This window comes from Meriones unguiculatus, chromosome 6 (assembly GCF_030254825.1).
Source record: "Meriones unguiculatus strain TT.TT164.6M chromosome 6, Bangor_MerUng_6.1, whole genome shotgun sequence".
Taxonomy (NCBI): Eukaryota; Metazoa; Chordata; class Mammalia; order Rodentia; family Muridae; genus Meriones; species Meriones unguiculatus.
In genome coordinates, this window is record NC_083354.1 from 88,060,408 (window position 1) to 88,076,572 (window position 16,165).

Here is a 16,165-nt window from a genome sequence, read left to right on the forward strand (position 1 = left end):
CACTGGTGTCCCAAGGCCACAGAGAAGTGCTCGGGGCACAAAAGTCCGGTGACTCTCAGGCCTCCCACCGCCCCGAGCTGTCGCGGGCGGGGAGACCGCCGCTCCTCAGCCTCAGGCGGGGAGCTTCGCGGGGTCTCCGGCCGACTAGGGCCCGCGCAGCTCGGCGGGCGGCAGCGCGCTCCCCGGTGTCGCGCCGGCGCTTCCGCCCGCCCCGCCCCCAGCACACAGGAACCAGCGCGCTCCAGACTCCCGCGCTTCACTGCCGCCCTCGACCGGGGAGGACTGCCTTTTATAGGCGCCTCGGCCAATGAGCGCGCTCCTTTCCTTCTGCCCGCCCACCCGGCCAATCGCAGCCGCCCTGGTGTAATCTTCGGCTCCTCGGCCGCTGTCGGCGATTTTCGCTGTTGCTGGCTCTTTGAGGAGCTGCTCGCTCGCAGCCCGAGACGCTGCCTTTTTTTTTTTTTTTTTTTTTCCGGGTTCGGAGCCATTCCGGATGCTTTAGGCTGCCGGATGTCTGATCTCCGGATAACCGAGGCGTTTCTGTACATGGATTATCTGGTAGGTGCGGGGCGCGGGCGGCGTGCCGCCTCTCGGATCTCGCGGTGGCCCATGGCTCCCCGCCCGGAGCGGCAGCCTCGCGGCTTTCTTTCTTCGGGATGGGATGCCCGGGGTGGCTTCCTCCCGGGGCTGCCCGGGAGGGGTGGCGGAGGGGGAGGCCGGGCTGACAGGTCCGGGCGCGGCGGGGACCGGCGGGACTGCGGGCGATGGGGCCGCGCTCCGCGCGCCTCTCCGCTCTCCCCGGCGCAGGACTTTCTTTCCGGGGAGGCTCGGAGTTTTCCGCTCTCCGCTCAGCACAACTCCAGGTGCTATTAAAGAGCCATAAGCGGAATGGCTCGCTAAGTGCCCCGCAGGTCCGGTCATTTGGGTTGTTATTAGATCTCTAAAGGAATGACCCGGGTCGCGGCGGGGTTTTAAAAACACATTACCAGAAAAGTAGACTGGACTAAACCACATTGCAGCCCGGCCTGAGCAGGACTGGGCAGGGACGGGGCATTGCCCCGCGGGTCTGGTTGTGGTGCGTGCCGCTTTTGTGGTCCTTCCCTGCACGGTTTGGCAACCGGCTTTTAGCTCAGCCCTGTGCTGGGAAGTTTAGGTGGGAAAAGTTTTTAGCACGGCGCAGGAACGGAATACTTGTGTTTCTAGAATTGTGCAAGCCTCGTGTTTTGTTCCAGCCAATTGTTATTTCCACAGAGCTGCCAGTTTGTGGTCAAGTAGATCCTCTCTGACAAGAGCTGTGTTCGATCCCTTACAATTACGGTGTTGACGGTGTTAGCATGAACCGCTATTGCCTTGCAGAGCTGAAGTAGAGGGTTAGAAGCGTTGGCCTTCCTGTCATCTTGTAGGACACATTGTTTTCCACTGCAGGCTGGCCTGGCAGAGGTTTGCCAGTGCCTTCTAGGAATTACACTTAAGGCTGTAAGGAGAAAGTCTCAGTGCCTTCCAGACCAAGAAAGAGAAAGCTGCCTTTGTAATGTTACTTGTGTATTGAGGGTTTATTTAGATAATGCAGGAATATATGTTACTGCTGAAAGCTTTATAGTTCGATGAACTTACTGGCAAGGATGGAGACCAGTAAATGCACGCGACCTTGAGAACGGAAGACTATTTTCAAAGTTAAAGGATTGATTTGTACTTTATCCTATACGGTGCTATGGCTATCTGTTGTAATCTGCCCCACCAAAAACCAGTTTGTTGAAGAAAATCACCAAATAAGATGAAAGTGTAGGATATATTACTTGCACTGCTGGAAGCCAGTTTTGGATACTTAGTCAAGTAGTACTTCACAATGGGATTGGGGGGGGTTCTCATCATTTTCTTGTATTTGTTTAGGCTGTTGTAGAGATGCGTCACATCGCTGTCTTTGAGGGGCCAGGCCCACTAAAAGAACTGAGAGAAAACACTATTAAAATCACTCAGATTAACCTCCATGTAGACATAGGTTCAAGTTATCCATAGGTGGATGAATATTTGTGGGCCTAAGATTACACTCACAGTCACAGTGCCTTGGCTTTGACTTGGCGGGGTTTTTTTTTTTTTCTGTTTGTTTTGTTTGTTTGTTTGTTTTAAGCCTGTTATGCCCCAGCTCCTTGTTTAGCGTTAGTATCAAATCATTGTTTTGTCACTTTCACTATGCTTTCAAAATTTCCCAAGTGCAGTGAAACTTTAACTGTCCCATAAATGCCATTGGCTATACTCTGGGGGTAAAAACAAAATCCTAAAGGAAACAGTTCAGGTTTTATGAGTGTGTTAGGTATCCCTGTGAAAACAATGAAGAACGTCCTTCAGCGCTAAATGGACTGGAGGGAAAACAAAACCAACTCTGACCTTCCTGAGGCAGCTTTCTTGTGCTGATCTACTGTCAGAGAAAACTGTGAGCTACATCACTCCTTTCTTGTCTTCCAGGTTGACTCGTTTGCTCATGTACAATCTTTGCATGCTGTCTATTAAAAATCCCATTTCTGGAAAATAAAGGATTGCCTTCTTTTATTGTGCCTGGGATCTTACTTGTAAAGTGAATCGATTCCAAAGTTCTCTTACCTTCCAGGAGGGAGGGGAAAAAATGTTTCTTTCATTCCAAGTTGGACTGCAGGCTTTGCTGAGTGGACTCGTCTAAGTGCCCTGTTCATGGGCTTGACAGGACTAATGGTGTGTGTCGTCCTTTCTTCTCTTTAGACAGCAGTCTGCATTTCTGTTGTTATGTTGGAAAGAAAAGCTATGTGTGGAGGTATTGTTCTTTATTTGAATGTCATTGCTTAACTGTTCTTATTTGGAACAGAGTCCAAAGGAAGGAAGAAAGAAGTGTGTGTGCTATTTTTAACAACTTCCAAATCGGATTGGGGTGGTAAGACAAATGAAGGAAGCTCTCTGATCTTAGAGGCTGCAGTTAATTTCTTGAATGTTCTCAGAGGTGACAGCTAAGGTGAAGGCTCTGTCTTAATATTTAAGACAGAGGTTTCATTCATCTTGGTTCAGGGAAAGAGGGATAACTTGCAAATCCTAAATAATTACATGTTATACCTGGTACTGTGCCTGGCTTGGTACCTGGCATGCAGTTAGAGCCCAGGATTATGTGCTGATTGAATGAATGTGAGATGGGAGGGGCAATTCTGTTCTCTTTTCTGTCTTCTAAACAGACAAGATAGTATCTGTTTGGATTAGGTATTTTGATTTTTGAAATGCAGGATGTATCCTTTACACTTAAGATTATCAAGATAGAATTTGTTTAGCAATTTTAACTTGAAAGTCTTATCTTTTCAAGATAATGCGGGTATCAGCTGACGAGGTCACATCTCTTTCCCATTTCTCTTGAGGGAGTTTATAAGTCATTTTCTAAGCAGACAGGTGTATTAGTCAGGATTTAGCTGTCACCAACAGATAGCACACCTCTCTTTCAAGGCAATGTTCAGAGCTTTGTAAAGAGAAAGAACAGGATATAACTTATAATGAGAGAATGATACTGTAGTGGCCAGGGTTCTCTAGAGTCATAGAACTAATGGAATGATTCCCCCATATATATATATATATACACACATATATATGTATGTATGTATTTTACGTATTATATATATTTATATATTATATATATTTACATATATATAATGTAGTGTTATGTATGTATATATGTAGTTTTACTTTTAGAGATACTAATGATTTTCAAAAGTCTTACCATGTCTTGCTTGCTGAATATCCTCCCAATTCTTTAATATATTGAAGAATTAAATACAACTCAATCCTTACCATTAAATAACAGTCATTTCACAGGAAGTACAATTGCATATATATACAATTGTATATCATATATAAGTAATTACATATAATTAGATATAAATATATGGAATTTGTTGGAAATACCTACAGACTGCAGTCCAGCTAATCCAGCAATGGCTAGCTGTGAACAGAAAGTCCAAGAATCTAGTAGTTGCTCAGTCCCACAAGGCTGAGTGTCTCAGATGGGTTTCTGTGTATGCTGGAATCCTGAATCCTGAAGACGTAGGCTCCAGTGCCAGTAAAGGAATGGATGTGCTAGCAAGGCGAGGGCAAGCAGGCAAAGAGCAGAAGCTTCTTCCATGTATTTCAAGCAGAAGGTATGGCCCAGATTAAAGGTGGGTCTTTCCACCTCAAGTTTGAATTAAAGATGTGTTCTCTTCCCAACTCATGCTCTGGATTAGAGGTGCGTCTTTCTTCCTTAAAGGTTCATCCACTTCAAATGGTGTGCCCTCCATTTCTGGATTGTAGTTCATTCTAGATAGAGTCAAGTTGACAACCAAGAATAGCCTTGTATGTAAGTTGGTATGGATTTTACCCTGTCTTCTTTGTAACACCAACACAATAGTAATAAAGTCCATTATTTGCCACATAATATTAGTGATGATTATAAGAGATAGTGGAGGTAAATTTATTTATAAACAGTACATTGGTTTTCTTTTTCTTCCTGGTTTTTGGAGACAGAGTTTCTCTGTGTAGCCCTGGCTGTCCTGGACCTCACTATGTAGACCGGGTTGCCCTTGAACCAAGAAATCTTCCTGCCTCTGGCTCCCAAGTGCTGGGGTTAAAGGTGTGAGCCACCTCCGCCCAGCATACAATGGTTTTCAAATAAAAATGCTAACACATTATGATTATATTGCTGACATTGTACTTGTTGTGGAATGACTTATTTAATGGTAAGGAGTGGGTTGCATTTTAAACTAGTCTCAATATATTGAAGAACTGGGAGAGTATTCAGCAAGCAAGGCATGGAAGATCATTTACTATCTCTAAAAAGTAAAACTACTTTCTCATATGTTTTTTTTAAAGGTTTATGTATAGTGCTTACCTGTATGTATGTCTGTGTACCACATGTATGCAGTGTCTGCAGAGGCCAGAAGAGGGCATCAGCTCTCCTGGACCTAGAGTGACAGTTGTGGGTACTGGATCAGCCTTCTGCAAGATCCATCTTTCTAGCTCTCTCCTATGTTCTTTATTCCATTCAAGAAATACTTAGGTAACCCCTACCTGTACATGTTTCAGTAAGTCATGGAGAATGAATTACAGTGCTTCTCTTGGCTCTAGGCAGGATAGGTTGAAGATGGCTGATGGGGAGCAGCAGGTTCTGACATGCTCATTTGCTTTCTAATGTGTTTCTTTCTTGCTATGTGTGTCTTTGTTTTATTACAAAATGAAATGTAAAGCTAGACTTGCAAATTTGTCAAATGTTTGATTGGTCTTAGATGCTGTCTGTTGTTCATGGTCTCTTATGCTTGGGCTGTAGAAAGGCTAACTTAACTAGGATTTCTTCTTTGTAGTCACTGATGACTGACTTAGCCTAGTTTCTTAGTCTCAGGCTATACTTGCCCAAGGAGGAGGGAAATCTATCTACCTGTCTTATCTATCTCTCTTTCTCTTTATGTGTCTGTCTGTCTGTCTCTCTCCCCAAGCTCACACAGCTAATGAGTGAGTGAGCTGGCCTTGTGAGTTTAGGGCCACTCTACACTGTCTCCACCTCTAAGCCATTGTCTTTAATGTAGGTACTTGGTGTTAAAAGCTAATGGAATACAGTGGGATATTATGGTGGTTTAAATAGGTATGCCTTCCCCTCATCCAAGACTCAATATGTGGGAATGTTTGGCCCATCTCGAGTGGCACTGTTAAGAGGTGTGGCCTTGTTGGAGAAAGGGTGTCATTGTTGAGGTGGGCTTTGAGGTCTCATATGCTCAGGCTGCACCCAGTGTGGAACCCAGGCTCCTTCTGCTGCCTGTGGATCAAGATGTAGAACTCTGAGCTCCTTTTCCAGCACCATGTCTGTCTGTGTGTCACCATGTGTCTCACCATGATGATAATGGACTATACCTCTGAAACCGTAAGCCAGCCCCAATTAAATGTTTTCCCTTGTAAGAGTTGCCTTGGTCATGATGTCGTTTCACAGCAGTAAAACCCAAACTAAGACAGATATTTACATGTTTTATGTGAATAGAAGTACCCTTTATAGAGGAGGCTAGCAACATTCTGATATGCTGCAGGGCCTCACATGGAAAGATAGGAGATGCTTATGTCTGTGTTTGTGTAGTCTTTCTCTTTTTTATAAAGTCACTAGGATTCAGTGATAGGGCCTCTACCTTAGTCATCTGGTCATGTCCTCAGAGCTCCACCTACAGACACAAAGTTGGTTTGAGTTTCCAACCTTTTAATACTATCAACATGCATCTTTGCCAATTAAACTCCTGCCTGAGTTGGACAAGCTACTATGGAGCAGGTTTAGTTATGACGTGGTATCTCCCCAAATGCTCTAGGAGCCTAACCAACTGGGTTCTGGTGGAGCTCCATCACTATCTTCAAATTCTTGATTTTTGAGCAAGGTGTTTTGTATTTTCATTTTGTGTTGATCCCCCAATTTATATGACTGGTCCAGGCTCATCCCGCTGCTATGGAGACCCTGCTGGAATCTGAGCTGTAACTGCATGCCTGCCCGTCCCCTCACCACCTCAGTCTCTCTCCCGTCACTGCATTCCAGCCTGGTACCCGGTAAAATGGAGGGCTGTGCACCAAGCACAGTGCAGCGGGCTGTCCTTTCAACATCTAGTTTAATCACGCCACAATCCCGTTCATCAGACACTAACAACGGATTTAGAAAAGACCACCCTTGAGGCTCGGAAAGGTTGAATATTTGCTGGGATAATGGACCTGGTAAAAAGGGTCAGGGCTAGCATTTAAGTTCAGTTTGTTACGTTCCCAAGCCTGTGCTTACACACACTGTTAGATAAAGCTCAGCTAGAATAATGAATGATTGTGGAGGAGGTGCCCAGATACAGTTCTGGAAGTTGAAGGGACACTTGGCTTCCTGAGCAGCCCTCTGGGAACTCCAAGGACTTGTGTGGGTGTGTGCCTTGAGGCAAGCAAGCACCTGCTCACGCCTGTTCCCTCTGTCATTTTGCATAAACATTAGCCTCTGTCCTTTGACTCACAGCCCAACACACCTACATGATTTGAGTGACTGGCTACTTGAAAGGTTCAATTTGTAGGACAAGCTCCTCTGGTTCCATTGTAAATTGGTTTGCTGGGAACTGACCACTGCTTCTCCGTGGGCCAAGGACCTTTTCTGGTCTTTCAGAGAGGGGTTCCTGTGTGTTGGTTGTCTTGCCTCTAACTCTTTGGGAAGAGTATTTGAGTGTGGAGCTACTTGGGGACCGTTGACTGCAGCGTGGACAGCCTTACTGGTTCCAGCCAGTAATATAAGACCTGAGGTTCGGAGCTAAAAGAAAGGAAGGGAATAGTCTTATTGCTTTGATTCAACCTGTGTTAATGTTACATTCTGCATTTTAACATCAAAGCTTTGGTGCTTTTTAAAATCAGGCAAACAGACAAAGAGCTGCTGCTCTTTCCACACCTTGCTTCTCTGCTGCTGTCGCTGGTGACAACTACCCAGAAGTTAGTGGGCCTTGTTCTCATGCCTCCTTAGGACAAAGGGATGGATGCTTAAATTGTAGAATTTATTTTGTATGTTAAAGTTTGTACAGGAATTGTGACATACCCCTCTTTTGAAACCTGCTTTTAACCTGATGATGTTTTTGAGCTTAATAAATGTTATTTAGATCAGTGAGTATTCGATTCATGTTTCTGGTTTGATGTTACATTCTTGGCTTTCTGTAGAGATATTAGCTGCATTTGGCAGGTTAAGGGGAATGGTGTTGGTCCTGAGAGGTGCGTGGTGTTTTTCAGTGCTAGGTGCAGGTCATCAGAATGGAATTTTGTTATGTTAATTGCAGCTTTTGCAAAAGTCCACTGGTTTGTTTTCAACTTTTAAAGTCACTTTTCTAATGACATTAACACATGAGCTGAATGTAGGTGTGTCAGGACCGAGATGATTTTGATAACATGCTTGTTATTAAAGTAAAAGCTTAGAGAAATACACAGCCGAGCACAGCGGGGCGGTGGTGCTGGTGGTATTCAATCAGTACCCTAGCAACCCACAGACAGGCAGTTGCCATGCATTTTAGTATGTTGTCCTGCAGTCTGTAAATAGGCTACTACCCATGTAGAAAATCATCCTGGACTTACAATGGAAAAACACTGTTTCAATAACCTGCTTGTTTGTACTTAAAAACTCTTCAGTTTTAACAGTTTCTCTTCTGCAGCATAACATTTTTGCATTATACAGGTAAACTGTAATTCACTCACTAGCTACCTTTCCTTAAGGTACCATGTTGCAGCTGGGTGTGGTGGCACAGGCTTTTAACTTCAGCACTCAGGGAGGCAGGGGCAGGCGAATCGATGTGAATCCGAGGCCAGTCTAGTCTGCAGGGTGAGTTCCAGGATAGCTTTATCTCATAATGTATTTTTTTGTTAGAGAATAAAACTGAGTCTGAAGTCTGCCCCAGACGTTTTATCTGTAATCTGTGCAATATGAAGTATTTCTCAAATCTCAATCTATGGCAGCAAAGACAAAACAGAGGACCATTACAGAACAATCATAAGTTAATTTGAATATCTTAAGAAATGATATTTTTGTGGATATTAGATTATTTTTTTTCTTATTTGAAATGCTACTAATTGCTGCTATCTCCTAAAATGTTATTTTCAGGCAGAATTTAAAAAGACGAGAGCCAAGTCTTTGAGCTTATCTGTATATGTTTAGAATTTACTTATTTCTAAAACTCCAAATATTGGGGACCTGGTCTAATTCAAGTCACCCTGGACCACCAATACCTCATTTGTAAAAATTAGATGATGAGAGACTTTTTGATGATTTGCACAAGTAGAAACAGTCAGTATGTTGGAAAGTGGGTTCATACCGTATTAATTTCATTTTTTTGTTATTTTATGTACTTTCTGAAACAGTGATCTTTGCTTCCATTCTAATATTACTATAAAATTGCCTTTGCATACTTGATTACTCATTTACTCAATTTATAAGCCCTTTATTTTATAAGCCTTTTATTTTCTGGTGTTCTTATGCATGAGAGATGTACAAGTGTATAAAAGACATTGGCTTCCTTTCAGGTTGCTTAAGAGATCTTGTGCAATGAAAACCAAGCATAGTCTAATTAGAGGAAAACAAAAGGTGCTGGAGGAGCAGAGAAAAGGGGAGCCTAGCCTAGACATGGGGCCAAGGAGTGCTTCCCAGCGGCATTATTTTGAATTTGCAACGTTGAGTTTAGTAGGGTTGGCCCAGTGGCAGGCATTGCCAGGGCCAGGCAGGGGACAGCCGTGCAGAGACTTGGGGGAGAATAGAATAGCATCATGACTTCAAGGGCCCTGTGTGACTGCGGCAGTGTTTGGAGCAATGACTGCACCGACAGTCGCAGAATCCAGCTAGTTAGAAGGTGGAAACCTTCAGAGATGGCCCAGAGTGACGTGGTCAGACCTGGCTGTCGGAGATGTGGCAGGAGAGCAGGCTGCAGAGAGGCTCGCTAGGGAGATGCTCCCCTGATCCAGGGATGAGATGGTGGAATTCACAGTCAGGTGACGGCAGAGAATTGACAGGCCACGTCAATTGCTATGAGTCATTTAAGATTTGCAGAAATTTTGTAGTTGGATATAGGCTATGAGAAGGGATGGCAAAGGCAAAGTCTTGAAATTGGGGTTTGAACATTGTTTTGGTTATCTAACACAGAAAAGTAGATGACCTTGAAACACTTTGCTCAGGGACCTGTTGGTTAACTAGGTTCAACAGAGGAGAGTCAGTCTTGCTCAGGATTCTTCGTGAAGGTGTGGTCAGGTGGTAGCTGGGTTCATCTCAAAGCTTTTTCATACATGTGTTTGGCATCTGGGAATACTGTAGTGATGGGGCGGGGGCGTCTCCGTTTATGTGCTTTCTTTGTGGTTGCCCCTGGGTGCCCTGACTTATTTGGAACTTGAAGACTTGCAAAGCCCATGTATCAAGAGAAACTGGCACTCCCTTTGGCTTTTTCTCATCTATCCTCAGGAATGATCTAGCATCCATCTTGCTGCTCTGTTCATCATGACACTCACAAAAGCACACTTGAGTTTAAAGGCCGGAGACAGATCCCTTGGTATGAGGACAGTTAAGAATTTATTGGCATGTCTGAAAATTACCACAGGCATTGAGGTGACTAATGGGGCCGCATCCGGTCACAAGGAACAGGGAAGAACAGGTTGGGAAATAAGTGAAATTGATTTCAGAGTAATTGGGTTTGAGGTTCTTGTGTAAAATCCAAACTGAGTTTCAGATAGGTAGATGGAGACTCAGGGGTAAGGTCTGCTGATGAGGTTAAAATTAATGCTTAATGGGGCTGGGAAAACGACGCAGATGGGAAAATGTCTGGCATGCAAGCATGAGGATCTGAGTTTGGCTTTCTAGCACCCATGGTGCTGTAGTGTGCACCTGTAATCCCAGCGCAGGGGAGGCAGATAAAGGAGGATCCAGAGGGAATCCTGGCCAGCCTAGCCAAATCCGTGAACCTCCCTCCAGGTTCAGTGAGAGACCTGTCGCAAAAACCAGGTTGGAGAACAATTGAGGAATTCACTCAACATTGATCTCTGGCTTCTACATGGACACACACACACACACCCCATACCACACAAATGTATATGCTCATCTGCACACGTGAGGATGTACACACAGCACAACACACACACACACACACACACACACACACACAAAAGTAATGCCTAACAGTTGTCACTTACTGTACACTGTACCATACTATGCTGTTAGCACTATGTGGGGAAGATAATGCCATATCATTTTGTGTTATTTCTTTATTGTCATCACTTTAGAGACCAGGAAACCAAGGCTTAGTGAAATTGGGTGCCATAGCTAAGATGTAGGGAGGCAGAATTTGAACCTGGGTCTGGGTAATATTCAAGCTTCCATCCCCCTTACCACTTAGATAGTAAGACTTTCTGGTGCCGTTCTTAGGGCTGCCTTAGACACATACATCTTTGAGATACGGCACATGCCCCTGTTCAGATTGCTGGGGCCTCTATTGTGAATGGGCACAGAGCTGGCCACTGTGATAGCCATGACTCTGCATTGGCCTCCAGGACAGATTACATTGCGTCCCAGTGAAGGCAGAGGCTGCAGTCTTCTTACTGCTGTCAGAATTTGATACAGCTACAGGGTACACAGGGTAGGGAACCCTGGACAAATGATTGGACTGAGAGGCTGCCGGACGTAATGGCTAAGGGCACTGATTATGGGGCCATAGGGGGTGCATTAGTATTCTAGTTTTGTCTCTTTGTGCTATGTAGCCTTTGTGCCTTAGTTTCCCTTTATGCAAAATGAGTGAGTTCTCCTCAGCCTGCTGCAGTATAGTGGCATCTACTTTATAGTGGAGTATATACACATACACTGTATGATGCCTCAGTCTGCAATCAGCTATGTATGTAATAGTAAACTGTTGTAAATAATTTAAAAGTATGGGCTAATAATGTTTATTATTAGCCCTGAAATTATTATGGCGGTATTATTTAACTCACTATTATAATCAATAAAAGACATAGACACCTGATAGATTTTTAGAATAGCCTTATTTCACCTGGGACATGGCAGATATTACCACCTAAGCGTCCTTTACCTCCCAAGCCCCGACCCCACTCCATCCGCTTTAATAATTTCTATCTGGGATACTTCTCATCCATAATCTCAAAATACTTGCTAATATTCTTCATCTGGGCTGTTTTCCTCCATCCACGACTATCTGGCCATAGGCTCCTCTCCAGGCTAACCCATCGCGACTCTCTCCTTCCTTCCTCTGCTGGTACTTGTCTTCTTCTACCCAAGGTCCTTCTCTCCCCCAAAGCCATAACCTTCGCTCTGCCTCTCACTTCTGCCCACGTGCAGGCCTTTTAATCAGCCAATCATAGATAATTGGAGAACATTTCTTATCACCCCAGGCGGTGGTTCAACATTTGTAACAATGCCCATGGCAGGGTGGCAACCAGATCTCAAGGCATTGAAATCAGCATTTGAAAACACAGTCGGACTTTCCTCCAACAGTAAGCACTGTGTCCCTTAGTGACGTTGTGACACTGTTTTAGTTTGTGCAGACACATTATTTGATGTTTGCACTGTGAAAAAGCAACACAGCGATGTGTTTTCTCAGAATGTATTGTTAGAGCTAATGCTCAACTCTGTGTGTGTGTGTGTGTGTGTGTGTAATTTAAAAGACTGTGACACTATTAAGTACTATACAAGTGTTTTCTATGATTGAACTGGAACGTAATAATAAACAAGACCTGTGTCACTGTTGTCACCAAGCAGTTGTACTTCACTCTATCAGGTCTTTCTTGCCAACCTTTCACCACTCTTCTGCTTCCACTTAAGCATAGCGCAGAATAGCTGGGTTAAAGATACTGGAGGCATTTGTTGGTGTGTTAAGTGGCAGCTATTTCTGATTTACAGGGTGAAAGGTCCTGGCTGGCATAGGTGGCCCACATCTCCTTAGAGCTATTGTGTAAGTGTGGGCAAATGAGATGGCTCATTTCAGCCGGAGTGGGCAACTTTCCCGTGGAACTGTGTGCCTGTTCGGAACTCTTTAAAGACCTTTAGGTGGAGTCAGACACTCCGAAAGTCAGGCCTCTGCTTCTGGGAACATCAGACCCCTTCATGTGTGGTTTATTTGGTCGTTCCTTTATCCTGTCTTCTTTTCTGAAGTTTTCCTGAGAGGAAACCTTCCTGTAGTAGAAGAAAGAACACAGCTGACATATGGCATAATGCTGGTGTTCTTCATCACATTGAATCCTTCCTTCATGTGACTTTTTCCAAGTCACCCTGCTAGACGTAGGAAACCATTGCTGACTGTTGAACTACTTTCTCTTTGTTTGCCTTTGTATAGAAATACTGTTTCTCTACATTGTTCATGAGTCTTATTTCCTCCCTATGACATTTCCCTCTATGCATTGTTGGCTTTTTAAGGTGGGTTTTTGCTTTGCTAAATGACATTTTAATCATTTATTTGTCTGAAATAAAACAGTAACTTTAAGAGATATTTTAAAGACTGGATCAGCTCTGTAGAAACATTTGTTAGCTGCTGGGTTTCCTGTGTTTTTACCTATTTCAGGGTCTCTCCGGTCCTGGCCTTGGGCTCACAGTTGGATGGTCTTTTCATCTAGAAGAGCAGACCCTCTTTGTCATTTCTGGGGACACGGACTACCATTTTTCTGGAGCTTGAATGTGAAAGATGGGTTCTTGGACTTGTTTCGTTTTAAATTATATCTATTTGGGGATAATGCTTAACTATATAGGTTTTCTTTGGAAATATTCATAGTCAAATATTTTCCATGTTTACTGTCCTGTCAATAACTGTGTGACCTTCATATTTCATTTTGAATAGTTAAAAAAAAATAGAACTAGTAAAAAATCTTTTGATTCCATATAAAGTACAGGTCTTCATTATTCTGTAGGTATGAAGATAAGCACTTAGGGATGGTTTATTACAATTTCTTTAAAAAAAAAAAACAAAAAACAAAGACTAGGTCTTTAATTGCCGATCCTAGAACTTTTGCTGAGATTCTTTTTAATTGAAGAAGACACCAGGATAATGGAATAAATTACTTAAAAAATTTGAAATTATAAAGAATTGTACAAATGGGTTATATGTTTTAATTCTGTCTGCAAAGGACCTCTTGGTTCAATCTACATAAACACATGTGAATATGAAGAATGATGAAGAATGAAGTGGCTGCAATGAGGGCTAGGGAGACGGCTCAGTCAGTACAGTGTTCGCTGCGCAAGCATGAAGACCCACGTTCAGTCCCCAGAACCCATATGAAAAAAGCCACATGTGATGCTGTGAGTTTGTATTCCCAGAGCTGGGGAGGTGGAGACAGGTGAATCCCATCCCTGGGGTTGGCAATCAGCCTGTCGAGCATAATAGTCTAGGCTGCTTCCAGACTAGAGAGACTGTCTCAGAAACAACCAAGGTGATGGTTCCTAAGCAGTGACATCCCAGGCTGGCCTCTGACCTCCACGTGCATGTGTACGCACGGGCACAGGCACATGCATAACCACCCGCCAGCACATACACACGTATACACATATACATACAAGAGGGTAGTGGGACCGCTGATTTATTTTTTCTCCCCATTTGTTTTAAAAACCCAGACTGCTTAGTGGGTTGTCACCGGGAAAAGATGATTTGTCCTCGTGGAGTGGGTGACAGGAAAACAGCACAATGGCAGTATGGGAATATACTTCCAAAAGTGGGTGTGGGAAAGGAGAGAAAAATTAACAATGGTTTTTGTTTGGCTAAATGACTTTTTAATCTTTGTTTATTGGCCTGAAGTGGAATATAGTATTTTCAGGCCATTCACTTGAAGTCCAGGTATATTCCTGTGTTGAAATACAGCATGGAAAATAACTGCTAGTTTTTTTTTAAATATTCTGTGAAGAGAGGGATATCAGATTAGTTTTGGGAGAAGAAAAACCCTAACTCCCTTGGCACCCCTTGTGCTTTCTTTCTGCCTGATTTTTCTTTCAACACATACGTATTTGAGAGCTTACTGTTTGGCAGGTACTTGGCCAATACAGGGAATCCTCTTTTAGCCAAGACCAGAGCCTGTTCCATTGACTGTCTTACACTTCTTGGTGGTGGAGAAATCCTAGGTTATAGGGTAGATATGGTGTACACACTTCTCTTTGAAAAGAGTCCGACATTTGCCTCAGTTGTTCAGTTCTACCGTTGTGGTTACAAAAGCAGTCACAAATACTAAACACGTGGTGGGGCTGTGCCTTAGTAGAACTATTGGCAAAAAACAGAGAGTGGAAAGATTTGGTCTACAGATTGTTATTTCCCAATCACTGGACTAATAGAAGAATAGAAACCATATTGGGGCATATTTCTCATATATATGTATATATATGGTCACATGATTGATCAGTGGCTCTAGTGATTTGAACGTAAACACGCATGTGTGACTCCAGAACTGTATCTCGATGGTGAGGGCTTGAATGAAAGGAAAGCTGAGAGCAAGGGGGAACTCTTTTGACTTGCTCATTGGCCTAGAGTAAAAGATGGCCAAATGAAGCTGGCTTGTCACCTGGTCTAGACGTCATAGAAGGGCTTCAGGGGCAATGCTCCTAATGAATCAAGCAGTTTCTTTTTACCATGACTTGTTTATAAACAGCATGACACAGGCAAAGATTCCTAATGTTTCTTTTCAGCAGCGGTATTTTTCTTCTCACCCATCTTTGTGCAGAATTATAAAACAAACTATTTTACCATACAATTTTTAGTAACTGATATTTTCTTCTTCTTACTGAGGAGAACAGGCTGTTTTAGGGTAGCACAGAAACTACTGGAGTGTGAAGACTGGGTCCGGAGAGATGGCTCACTGGTACAGTGCTTCTCCAGCATTCATGAGGCCGTAGGTTCCATACCCAGCTCTGGAAAACAAAACAAAACCAACAAACAAAAACAAACCAGTCAAGGCTCAGTGGTAGAGCACTTGCCACATTATAAACTGTGGAGACCTGATAACTGACGGTTTGCGTTCTAGTTGATTTGGTTCAGTGTTCTGCTCTTTTATTTTTGGTGTGGCATTAAAGAAAAAGGAGATTCCAAAAGCAGTGTAGTTACAAATGTTACAGATTGCGAAGTAGCTCCAAGAGCCCTCTCTCATGCTCCACATAAGGCGGAACATAGGTTTCACTGTGAGGCATGCACCCCGCCCCCACCCCCCACATGGAGTTACTCTGGCAGTACAAGTGTATGTGTGGGTGGTTTCCAGTGCCTTGAAGTTTGAAACAGTGGGTTTGGATAAGTGTTGTCTTCATTTCAGTCTCTATGATAATTAGAATTCACCTTTCATTTTAAGAACCTTTCTCACATATCACAGTGCCCTTTGCAAAGTCCCTTTAGGGAGCAGAGTTTGAAACCACTGGTGTTCAGACTCAGTCCTGGAACTTGAGTCCTGTCAATAGGCCTTGTCTTAGTCCTTAGCTTTTCTGTTTGACAGAGAAGCCTCCAATCCTCAAGCCGTTCTCACTGAGGGCGGGACAAGTGTTGAAACACCCAGCATGTGCTAGAACCTTACTAAATGTCATTCTTCCTCTCTTCTGTCATGACTTGCAAGGTAAGGCCAGCCTTTTTAGTTGAATGCTGTGTGCTTCTGTTTGACCTCAGCAGGTCTGGCTATTAGGTATTATTCTTCACTTTAAAGGGATGGT

General features: G+C 43.5%; 1 protein-coding gene and 1 long non-coding RNA gene across 6 annotated transcripts in view; one reads left to right on the top strand and one right to left on the bottom strand.

Annotated features, from left to right (window-relative positions):
• The first annotated feature begins 388 nt into the window (after nt 1–388).
• Nucleotides 389–16,165, top strand: part of Arl15 (ADP ribosylation factor like GTPase 15) — a 363,566-nt gene continuing 347,789 nt past the window's right edge. Inside the window, exon 1 of one of the 5 annotated variants that reach the window (XM_060385727.1) lies at nt 389–558. Coding sequence is in view for 1 of the 5 variants with exons in the window: in XM_021638918.2 (XP_021494593.1) it covers nt 511–558 (48 nt within the window). In the remaining 4 variants the exon portion in view is untranslated. The remainder of the gene's footprint in view (nt 559–16,165) is intronic. The other 4 variants (XM_060385728.1, XM_060385729.1, XM_021638918.2 and 1 more) reach the window with 4 other exon arrangements.
• LOC132654723 (uncharacterized) lies at nt 1,771–2,804 on the bottom strand. The gene is made up of 2 exons (XR_009592417.1): nt 2,599–2,804; nt 1,771–1,947 (listed from the first exon to the last, which is right to left on the bottom strand). It is a non-coding gene; the product is annotated as an uncharacterized LOC132654723 (long non-coding RNA).